The sequence below is a fragment of the Alosa sapidissima genome, chromosome 23 (assembly GCF_018492685.1).
Source record: "Alosa sapidissima isolate fAloSap1 chromosome 23, fAloSap1.pri, whole genome shotgun sequence".
NCBI lineage: Eukaryota > Metazoa > Chordata > Actinopteri > Clupeiformes > Clupeidae > Alosa > Alosa sapidissima.
The window spans coordinates 19235774-19248338 of NC_055979.1; the positions used below are offsets into that span (position 1 = coordinate 19235774).

Consider the following 12565-nt stretch of genomic DNA (forward strand, 5'->3'; position numbering starts at 1 on the left):
CACAAACTTCAGCAGTGTAGTTTACTTGATTGTTTACTTTTCTACCTCAAAATTAAGTAACACTCATGCTACGGAAGTAATCTCAACAAAAGACAAAAACTGAATTCTACACTGAATTCATAAACATTTTAAGTAAGGAAAGCTATTACTTTTTACAGTACTGATACTACTGCTACTATCATCACTTCATAGTGTTCACCTCTCATCTGGATATCAGCAGGGCTGCCAACTTTTTACTTCAGCTTGGAGCAGGGGCGTTGTGCAAGACGGAATTATGGTTGGACCCGGAGAGGTGGGGGTTTGGGGGGCGGAAATATACTATTCACGCAATTATCTTTACATTTTTGTTTTTTTTGTGTGATGTTAATTTGATGGACTGTCAGCTTCACCCCCAGTCCAAAAATCTGTATTTTATCCGAGCATAATCTTTTCATTAATCCATGAACTAGATCTGTGACATTTCAAAATCCTACACACATCCACAAACACAACTTACCCGAGATCCACTTTCCGGTTGAAAAAAGGTGCTCTTTTATTTAAAAACTTGTGATCATTTATGTTAGTTGAACCCCATTAACTGCTATAGACTTTGTGCCATCACTAATTCTGCACATTGTATAACATTTGCACTTGGCTGGGCTGCCGATCGATTTCTGATATCAATTGAATTCCGTGTGGCAGAAAGAAAGTTTGGACTAATAAGAATAGCAGAGCTTGACCTCGCAGTACTTTGTCTCTCTGTCTCTAAGCCAGCGTTATTATATTTTATGGATCTCAGGTAAGCTAGCGTTTCATTATGGTCCACGTGGACAAGTCTATGCAGCCATGATGCTACAAGAGCACTAACTACGCATGGAAGCATTCCAAGTGGAATTGCAACTATGCAGCTGTTTTCTGCAGCTATTCATGTGCTTGTCCACATGCATACAGTATATGATCAAGGACTCCAGCCAGTGTTATACTCTGTGTGTCTGTGAGTAGGTGGGTGCTACACATTGGTGGTGGTTACTGAGGTTCCCCCTTCAATGTTAAGCACTTTGTGTTGTGAAAAGTACTATATAAATGCAGTGTGTTGTTGTTGTACAGTGTTGTTGCTGTTGTAAGTGTCCTCTGGGGTCAAAGTGATGTCAATTTTGTCATCATGTGGGTCAGTATGTGGCTCTGTTTGGACGTTAATGTCCCTCCAATTTTGGTAACAAGTGGTCACGAAACTACAAGGGCACCAACTAATGCCTCATTCACACCAGATGAGTGGCGCGTGTATTCCGCCTCCATTCCGTCAAACTTTGTCATGGTTGTACGTGTATATTCACGCCAGGACCATCTCTGATGCCGCGCTGCCGAGGAGTATCTACTGTCTGTCATTGTATCTTTTCAAAGGGCCACTTCTGACACGCTGGCCTCTTGCATGAAAAACAGGCGGCACCTCTATTCTCTAGCTGGCTTTTGGTTGCAACACGGCTCAAGCTGTGCCTGAGGTGCACATGTGAAAACTCCAACCCATTAACATGGGAGCCGAAATGGAAATGAACAGGTACGCAGCCGCCATGCATGTGCTATGCATCACCTACAGGTGTGAATGGGGCATAAGTGCACTAGAAAGTAAGAGCAACTATGCATCTGAAGAGTCTGCATCTGTCCATGTGTGCGTTGGCAAACCGAAGACCAGCACTCATTCTTCATTCCTCCTTTCTCTCCCTCCACTCACTTACATTTGATTTCTCTCTCTTCATTGCTTTCCCTTTCTCTCTTTCTCTCTCTCTCTCTCTCTCTCTCTCACTCCTCGCTCTCTGATGTAGGCTGAAGAGAGCAAGCAGGGTTCGCCCACGGACAAGCGGCAACAGCTGAGCCGAGTTTCATGATCGTGACAGTTATCCAACAGATCCCTACTCCTTAAAGACTGCACCGCACACACACACACACACACACATAATACAAACACACACAAACACACACACATCCTCACTCAGATGGTAACCAAGGTGGACATTTCCCCTAGCGATGCCCTGGTGACTGCTTCCATTAGGGGAGCATATTGATTATGCACGATGCCGAAGTGTTGCTTTGCATCTTAATCAGGGGGAGAGTGTAGTATGATGCGATGGCCGAGGCCTGCCGTTTAGTCCTGCCTTGACTTAAAGCGCTATCGATGGCTCGCTCTTATTGGAGGTGGAGAAGCGAAGCATCCCCATGGTGAGACGCCATTACTCACACCTTTAATTACGGGTTTCAAGAACCCAACCCAATGCATAATGTAGATGTCTGCACTTTCAGCACGCTGCTTAACCAGTAAAAGTGCACATGGGACTAAGCTATGTAGGGCTCAATATATTCAATTAAGTAATCAATAATCGGCATGCATTGACACACTTCTACTGACTGGATTTTGACTCTGCAAAAAGACTGGTGCTAGCAATGCAGTCTGAGCAGTCACGTGTTACACTAGGTATACATTTCAGTTAAAAAAAGACATTTAAGTGACAGTTACAAGTTAATTGCGATTAAGGTTTGTTATCACTTACATATTGCTATTTAAAGGCATAGGCATGCAGTTCTTCATACCGGTTTAGATTCAGCCAAATATATGTCAATATATGTAGTCTAAGCAAATACCGTCAGATTTGGCTTCAATTTTGGAGAGGTCTTTAGTACAGTAGCTGAGGGTCTTGCCTTGTGCACGAAGGCTGAAATTTTCCCTCTGAAATAGATGCAATTTCAACTGTGACCACCGAGGGGCGCATTTTCAACTAAGAGCAATCGGTCCAGCTGATGTAGGCTACTTCCATTTACATCTCAGATAAAGAAACACTTTCTCTTTATTTTCGGATACTCTAAATATATTTCGGCAGCAAAGACAACTGATAGAAGCACATAGGCTAGAAAACATCAATACAGAAAGGGGTAATGAAAACAATAAAATAAGCATGTCTGCATGGAGAGAGAAGCGGTTAAATGTGGTTGGGGACAGTATGCAAACGAGCTCCGTTATCAATCAAAGAAATCACTGTTCGAAGGAGGAGCCCATTCTATCAATTCAGTATCACTGAGAGGTAGCGGACCCCATATAGGTTCTCAGTCGGGATATCAGCTAAATGCAGTTCAGAGGACTTGTTGTCAAACTCCGGAGGGTGTATGTCACTTTTCCTTTGAGACTCCATAAATACCAGTCGGTTCCTGGTTCATCTCAGTTCCGGCTCTCTGTTTGGCTTGAGCATCGCCGGACCATTATTCATGCGCATATCCTATCGCCTTACGTCGGTGAGAGCAGGGGTGAGACAAAGAAAATCATTGGTCCTGTTTCACCGATAATTCTTTTTCTCACTGGCTGCGATCCGTCTTGGGTCCTCACGAGTTGGCAGTTACACCTACAGCGCTGTCTCGGGCGCACGTCTCTTCGGCGAAGCACCCCAGCGGCGGACAGTGGGAGCTGCGCTCTCAATATGCGCTCGCAGCTCGGAGGGAGAGGACCGACAGTGCACGAGGCAGCATCAGCAGCATCAGTCCCGGGGATGGATTGCGTTCTGTGCGGCAGTTTGTGTATGCCAAGAAGGAGACCTTAAACATGGGGGGAAATGAAGAAAGTAGATAAGTCGAACCCATCACCGAAAGTCGTATTAAGAGGGGAACATCATTTCGGTGTGCATTGTGCCAAGAAAGTTGGTTTGAGCGCTTGCAAGCGTTTTCCTGTCGTAGCGGTGGCTGGGCACTTCTGAGCTTTGTCCGTATGCAGCAGTCAGACACATCTATGACTGTTTTCGGCGCTTGCCGCCGGAGCTGATACTCTGGTTATCGGTTTAGTTTCCCCTGTTGCGTTCCAACCAAACGTCATATTCAGCAGAATATGTCTTTGGATGACAAACGTGGAAAGGGCTTATCATTCACACCGATGGGAATTGAGGACAACAATATGAGAAACGGCAGAGGCCTGTCGGATCAATGGGCTGACAGCGTTGTGGTCCGACCCAGGACGACCGAGCGGCACATTACCGTGCACAAAAAACTGGTCCTGGGATTCGCCATCTCCATCCTCACGCTCATCATTGTCACGGCAATCGCCGTGCTTCTCAGCGTCAGCTTTGAGGATTGCACCGTGGCGGAGAGCAGCTCGCGGGCCGGGAACGGCACGAGCACCAAACCCAATCAGTCCCGGGACGGTAATTTTAACCACAAGGATGAGGACACCCAGCCTTGGAGGCACCTCCGCCTGCCCACGTCGTTGCGTCCCCGGCACTATGACCTCAAGCTGTCCGTGTACATGGATAACTTCACTTTCTCGGGCGAAGTTAACATTGAATTCGAGTGCGTTAACTCCACCAAGTTCATCGTGCTTCACACGGACAGACTGGAAGTGGAGAAAGTGGTGGTGTATTCGGACAACAAAAAGCCGGGCGTCATGCGCATCCACCGGCAGTTCCACTACCCGTCCAACCAGGTTTATGTCATCGCTTTGCACAGGGAGATGAAGCCACTGAGAACCTACAAAGTCAACATTACTTTTGAAGCCCAAATAGAAAACGAACTTTTGGGCTTTTTCCGCAGCTCTTACGTGCTGCATGGAGAAAGAAGGTAAACGCAGTATATTAACAATTTAGTTGAATTGTTTGAATATTTCTTATAATAAGATATAAGATTTTGATTATTTGTTATACTCAACATATGCAATCCTAAATCCAAAAACATTCTTTTAAAATCAGTGCCGAAAAGCAGCTATATAAATCTCTGAGCTAATTAGACAACAAAATATTCTAGTGTAAATTATCTCAAGGTACTTCAGTCGGCTTAAGCACAAGGCATTAACCAACGAGACAGAGATTGAATATTACATCCTGTTATTCCGTGCCAGCTTGGAAGCTTTACTTACAGAATTAGGAAAATTTAATTTTAACTTTGCACTTGATCTATGGACAACTCCGTAATTGCTTTCCTCGTCACGGGACACTTGCTTTGATTGCACTGGAACGTAAAACACTTGTCATGTGGAATTTATTGTTGTAATTAATTATGGCTTTCCAGTAGAGGGACAGAGTTGCTTTATGAATATTACTTTTATACTGATACGTTGCTTCACTTATGAAACTGGTCAGCTATTGAAATGTTATGTTGATGTAGCAAAAATGAGAGATGTTGTCCAAATACTGATGCACTGATTTATTTTATAGACATCAAGATCAAACATTATTAATAGGTTTAGGCACTGGAGCTTCATCCAAACTAAAATGGTCATCCAAACCTGTGGAATTGGAGTTATGAAAAAAGTTGTTGGGACCTTAAAGGAATTATCCGGAGTAAAATGCACTTTAGATCAATTTACGGATGATTGGGAGTACATATGTTGAGTTGACATCAAAATCATGTCATTCGGATGTGTTTTGAGAAAGTTCGATTTTACAGTTTTTAGTCAAAACTCGTTAGTGTGGAAGTGAGAAGGGCATATTATTTCACCGCTACAAAACGCTATTTTTATACCTCTTCTACAGTTCCAAACAACATTACACTTATGTGGTAGTGAGTAGAGGGTCCCTAAAGCCAAACTGAAGTATCCTTTATGTGGTCGGACAGAGAGTCCAGAATGAATTTCATCAAGCCAGTACCTTTCCGGAAATGTTGCCATCTTTGCTGCCATCTTTAGGGGAAAGTCGGTCAGAGTCGATTGCCAAGTGTGGAGTAACACTCTCTGGAAATTCACAATTTCGTCTCCGTTTTTTTTTTTTTTTAAAAACATAGTCCAGTATTTCTTTTGAAATTGAAATGAAGTTGTATGGACTGGACTATGTTTTTTTTTATTTTGATGTCAACTCAACGTATATACTCCCAATAATCCGTAAATTGATCTAAAGTGCATTTTACTCCTTTCATATAATAATATATAATTCCTTTCATTTCATGAGTTACTTTTCTGTCAGATGATTCAGTTTGTTTCAACATCTTTCAGCTAGTTAGATAAAATCTTATGGGAGTTTAATTAAGAGCATTGCAGTTGGTTGACATCACATCACTATAGACTCTCACAGCAAAACAAAACAAAACACTGAAGGCATTGCCCCTGCGAGTGCGCAAACAAAAATCAATTTCTAAGTATTTAATTATTTACAGTCAATCCTTGTGCCCAACAGCCTCAGTTTCCCTGGTTCCTATAAGCCTACAGCAAATCACATTTATTACTAGATCAGTGATGGAGTTTGTGAGTGTGTGTGTGTGTGTGTGTGTGTGTGTGTGTGTGTGTGTGTGTGTGTGTGTGTGTGCGCGCGCGTGCGCGTGTATGGAAGCTCACAGTACATTGAGCCAGACTGAGTTCCTCTGGGCAGTGTGTGTTTGTGTGTGTGTGTGTGTGTTTGTGTCTAAAAAGGTCAGGGCTGAAGTGAAGTCACTGTGTGCACATCAGGGCACCACTGGTCTGGCTCCGTCAGTCACTGCAGCTGGTGTGCTTAAGCCAAGTGCAGTGGGCTGTGTAACCTCAATCTGCCACACATCGCGGGAGAGCTCCCTCACCCCATCATTTAAACTTGGGGGTGGCCAGCCATATCTCTACCATTATCGAGTGTGTAAGAGAGAGTTTGTGTTTGTGTTTGTGTGTGTGTGTGTGAGAGAGAGAGAGAGAAAGAGAGAGTGCATGTGTGTATTTGTAGCTGTTTTTCCGGGCCACCCTAATTGGAGAGCAGCTATGACTAGCTTTGCAATTGCTCTTTTATCCAGGCTGTGAAACCTGATGGTGCTGTCAAAAGGTTATCTTGAAAATCTGCACCCTCACTGTTGTATCATGGTTGAGATTATTTCTCCCAACCTTAATGGAAAACCCATCATGAAGTATCTCTCCATACCCCAAACCTGAGAGTGTGCTCACAGCCTCACAGCAAGTGTGGAGCACTATGCACTTCACCTGCTCTATTAGTGTGCATTCTTCACCAAGGGAGTCAATCAGTCCATTGGCTATTACTGTGGAAGACCTCAGTGGTTCATAAGCAGGAAATCAATGATAAATATAACCGCAAGCGGTGATTTACGGGGTCCGAGCAAAACGAACATGAGGTAGCATAGCTTTTTAGTTTTACATATGCTTTGATTGTTTGGGCCCAATTGTTCAAAAGAAACGTGATCGGATTTCGGTTATCGGATTTCAGTTACCGGATTTCGGCTATCGGATTGGATCAAATCTTGAAAATGGCTTGTTCAAAGGGAAACAAGGATCCTGAAATTGGATTAGATCACATAATCTATTCTTGGTTTTGATCTGGATAAAACCTTCACTTTGTGTTGTTCAAAACTTTTGAGTTGGATTGGAATAAATTTGATGCATAAAATTAGGATTACCCTGTGCTGTAACGTTATAGTGTGCTAACCTCCACAACCTAATAGTATTCTAACAATCCCCTATTCTAGTGTGCTAACCTCCACAACCCAACAGTATCCTAACAGTAGTATTCTAGTGCGCTAATCTCCACAACTCAATAGTATTCTAACAATACTCTATTCCACAGGACTATGCATTTGTCATGGATAAGATGAAGCGTCTGTTAATGGAAGGCAGTGTTTCCCACAGAATGGAATTGTATTTGTGGTGGTAGGTGAAGGGGGGTGGGGGTGGGTTCTGTGTTGGAGTCAATAAGATGAACAACCTATAATTATGCAGTTATACTTGCCTTGCACGACAAGTCCTGTCAAGTAGCTGTAACGTTATAGTGTGCTAACCTCCACAACACAACAGTATTCTTAACAGTATTCTATTCTAGTATGCTAACCTCCACAACCCAGCTGAAGGAACTGTAGGGGGTGATGTGGGTCGAGGTAGAGTGAGTGTGTGGCGAGCAGGCAGAGCCTCGGTCAGAAGGCTCAATGGTATGAAGTGATGACACGGAGATGGCAGGTTTCGGTGCAACACAAGTGAACTTTATTTGAGTTTCAATTCATCTGTTCTTTTGTTCTTTACTTGTATGTGTGCTGCATCAAAGAGGAAACAAACAGAAAATGGAGTAATCAGTGAAATGGGGTAAATCAGTACAGATCCCAACTCCCAAACAAACCAATTGACATTTGAACAATAAACTGAAATCATATGGCTATATAAAGGTACAACTAAACAATACTTGACATCCCAAGTCAACCAACATCACCTAATCATCTCTCACATGGGACTCCAACACACCAAACCAACAAACAAAGACCTTAACTATACACATGATGGCAGAGCTACTCTACAAACTGATAAACATCACAAAAGTCATAGTGAGGGTCATTAAAGTGATGACTTACGTTAACTCAAAGACGCACACAAAGCAGGACACACTGGAGTGCTGGGTTGAGATGAACAAAAGAGTGAACTGAGGGCGCGCAAACAATTTATCCTGGTCTGAGCCCCTGCTCCGGAGCTACAGGGTTTCCCAGCAGGTAAACTGGGTGTGGTTTGGTGACAGAGCCAAACAATCCAGCAATTTCTCCACAGCACCTCCTTACACTGACAGACTTTGGAAAGATTTGCAAAGATTTGGAAAAGATTTTTGAAAGACTACAGTCTCAGACCCTCTCACATCTAAAGACAAGTAGTAGAGTTTTAAGTCACAGACTATGATTTTGCAATGACTAGGGATCTTGCAGGGTCACTATTTACAAGACTGCAACACGATTCCTTTAAATTATTACCCATCGTGCAATAGATAAACAGGAACTGAAAATGATAGCCTACTAAACTCAAAGTCGTATTTTCGTGTTTCTGCAGCATTGTTTCATGCGTGACATCCTTAACCGATACAGAGTTGTTCTGTCAAGTGGAAGAGCCGACTAAATATGTATAAGAAATGACAAATATTATAAGAATAACAAATAATTATAGGCTACAGCTGTGTCGGAGTCAATAAGAAAAACAGCCTATAATTATACAGTTACACTACAAGTCCATATTGACAAGTAGCTGTAATGTAATAGTGTGTTAACCTCCACAACCCAACAGCATTCTATTGTAGTATGCTAACATCCACAACCCAACAGTATTCTAACACTAATGCTTCAAGTGGGATTTGAACTCTCAACCTAAGGATCACCAGTACAAGGCATTATCTCACTGAGCCACTGTCAATCCTACATGTTGGCCAGTCACATTCACATGGTGAAAATGTGTATTGGTAAACACACAACAAGAAAAACTCTAAGCATACATTTGACAATAAAATGAAGGGCTTTCCTAAAAGAGTACACCTGAAAACTTTTTGAAATTCTGGGGCAATAAGACATTTGTAGAGAAGAATACTAATGGATGAAATATAAATATGATAGACTTTATGATGAAGGAAAAATAGTAAACAAAGAAGTTCCCCTGAATGTCATAGAGTGTGAATGTTGATTGGCTGATGTCATTCAGGTGCTGTTCAATGGAATCTTCAATAACCAATAGCATGTGCAGCTTGATCCTGAAGTTCTAATGGGGATTCGTAACACTCAACCTAAGAAACACCAGTACAAGGCATTATCCCACTGAGCCACTAACAATCATACACATTGGGCAGTCACATTCACATGGTGAAAATGTGTGTTGGTAAACACACAAGAAAAACTCCAAGCATACATTTGACAATAAAATGAAGGGCTTTCCTAAAAGAGTACACCTGAAATCTTTTTGAAATTCTGGGGCAATTAGACATTTGTAGAGAAGAACACTAATGGATGAAATATAAATATGATAGACTTAATGATGAAGGAAAAATAATGAACAAAGAAGTTCCCCTAAATGTCAGAGTGTCTCGGCGTTCTGATTCTTGGCAACTAATGACTGTGTATGTTGATTGCCTGATGTCATTCAGGTGCTGTTCAATGGTGTGAATCTTCAGTAACCAATAGCATGTGCAGCTTGATCCTGAAGTTCTAATGGGGATTCGAACACTCAACCTAAGAAACACCAGTACAAGGCATTATCCCACTGAGCCACTAACAATCATACACATTGGGCAGTCACATTCACATGTGAAAATGTGTGTTGGTAAACACACAAGAAAAACTCCAAGCATACATTTGACAATAAAATGAAGGGCTTTCCTAAAAGAGTACACCCGAAATCTTTTTGAAATTCTGGGGCAATTAGACATTTGTAGAGAAGAACACTAATGGATGAAATATAAATATGATAGACTTAATGATGAAGGAAAAATAATGAACAAAGAAGTTCCCCTAAATGTCAGAATGTCTCGGCGTTCTGATTCTTGGCAACTAATGACTGTGTATGTTGATTGCCTGATGTCATTCAGGTGCTGTTCAATCTTCAGTAACCAATAGCATGTGCAGCTTGATCCTGAAGTTCTAATGGGGATTCGAACACTCAACCTAAGAAACACCAGTACAAGGCATTATCCCACTGAGCCACTAACAATCATACACATTGGGCAGTCACATTCAAATGGTGAAAATGTGTGTTGGTAAACACACAAGAAAAACTCCAAGCATACATTTGACAATAAAATGAAGGGCTTTCCTAAAAGAGTACACCTGAAATCTTTTTGAAATTCTGGGGCAATTAGACATTTGTAGAGAAGAACACTAATGGATGAAATATAAATATGATAGACTTAACGATGAAGGAAAAATAATGAACAAATTAGTTCCCCTAAATGTCAGAGTGTCTCGGCGTTCTGATTCTTGGCAACTAATGACTGTGTATGTTGATTGCCTGATGTCATTCAGGTGCTGTTCAATGGTGTGAATCTTCAATAACCAATAGCATGTGCAGCTTGATCCTGAAGTTCTAATGGGGATTCGAACACTCAACCTAAGAAACACCAGTACAAGGCATTATCCCACTGAGCCACTAACATTCATACACATTGGGCAGTCACATTCACATGTGAAAATGTGTGTTGGTAAACACACAAGAAAAACTCCAAGCATACATTTGACAATAAAATGAAGGGCTTTCCTAAAAGAGTACACCTGAAATCTTTTTGAAATTCTGGGGCAATTAGACATTTGTAGAGAAGAACACTAATGGATGAAATATAAATATGATAGACTTAATGATGAAGGAAAAATAGTGAACAAAGAAGTTCCCCTAAATGTCAGAGTGTCTCGGCATTCTGATTCTTGGCAACTAATGACTGTGTATGTTGATTGCCTGATGTCATTCAGGTGCTGTTCAATGGTGTGAATCTTCAATAACCAATAGCATGTGCAGCTTGATCCTGAAGTTCTAATGGGGATTCGAACACTCAACCTAAGAAACACCAGTACAAGGCATTATCCCACTGAGCCACTAACATTCATACACATTGGGCAGTCACATTCACATGTGAAAATGTGTGTTGGTAAACACACAAGAAAAACTCCAAGCATACATTTGACAATAAAATGAAGGGCTTTCCTAAAAGAGTACACCTGAAATCTTTTTGAAATTCTGGGGCAATTAGACATTTGTAGAGAAGAACACTAATGGATGAAATATAAATATGATAGACTTAATGATGAAGGAAAAATAGTGAACAAAGAAGTTCCCCTAAATGTCAGAGTGTCTCGGCATTCTGATTCTTGGCAACTAATGACTGTGTATGTTGATTGCCTGATTTCATTCAGGTGCTGTTCAATGGTGTGAATCTTCAATAACCAATAGTATTCGAGCTAGAGCCTAAAGCACTACCAGGGATTCGAACTCTCAACCTAACAAACATCAGCACTAGGCATTATCCCACTGAGCCACTGACAATCCTACGTATTTGGCAGTCACATTCACATGGTGAAAAGGTGTGTTGGCAAACACACAACATCAAGAAAATTCCTAGCATACATTTGACAATAGAATTAAGGGCTTTATAAAAAAGAGTACAGATCTGAAAATGTGCACTGTTAATGGTATCCACATAATGATGGTTGTATGGTTGTTCACCAAGGAAAAAAAATTACTCATATAGGAATATAGGTGATATAGGAGAAATGGGCTGAGTGGTCGAACTTTATTGGTCTATATCTCTGAAATGGAAAAACATATCCAAATTATTTTGATAACTTTTGTGAGGCTTTGTCTAAACATTGTCTGTGAGAATTTTGGTGAAGATTTGATAATTTTTGAAGTATGTGAAACTTTTTATGATGTTTGGCTTTTCTCTGAAATTGTGGCAAAAGTAAACATTTTTAGAGCATAAGACCAGGGTGAAAAAGATGCATCTGAATGTAGAGATTAATATCATGAAAGAATTTTGAGTCTAGGTCAATCTGGTAAGGAGAAATAAGCATTTTTGACAAGAGCGCCACCTTTGGGTGCAGTACCCCAAATTTTGGGTTATGGGTAGTGGGGGGTACTGGTAACAATACTTGAAAATGTTTAGTTTCTAGGACTTACGGTTTATAGGAATATAGGTGATCTAGGAAAAATGGCCTAAGTGGTCTAACTTTATTAGCCTATATCTCTGAAATGGAACAAAATATCAAAATTCTGATCCATAACTTTTGTGAGGCTTGGTCTAAACATTGTCTGTGAGAATTTTGGTGAAGATTTGATTATTTTTGAAGAGTGTGAAACTTTTTATAATGTTTGGCTTTTCCATGAAATTGTGTCAAAAATAAACATTTTTAGACCATAAGACCAGGGCCAAAAAGA

At 41.2% G+C, this 12565-nt stretch overlaps 1 protein-coding gene across 1 annotated transcript in view; it reads left to right on the forward strand.

The window, feature by feature from the left end:
• Positions 1-3282: 3282 nt before the first annotated feature.
• Positions 3283-12565, forward strand: part of LOC121698177 (thyrotropin-releasing hormone-degrading ectoenzyme-like) — a 163958-nt gene continuing 154675 nt past the window's right edge. Inside the window, exon 1 of the mRNA XM_042080024.1 lies at positions 3283-4566. Coding sequence (XP_041935958.1) covers positions 3842-4566 — 725 coding nt within the window. The 5' untranslated portion in view covers positions 3283-3841. The remainder of the gene's footprint in view (positions 4567-12565) is intronic.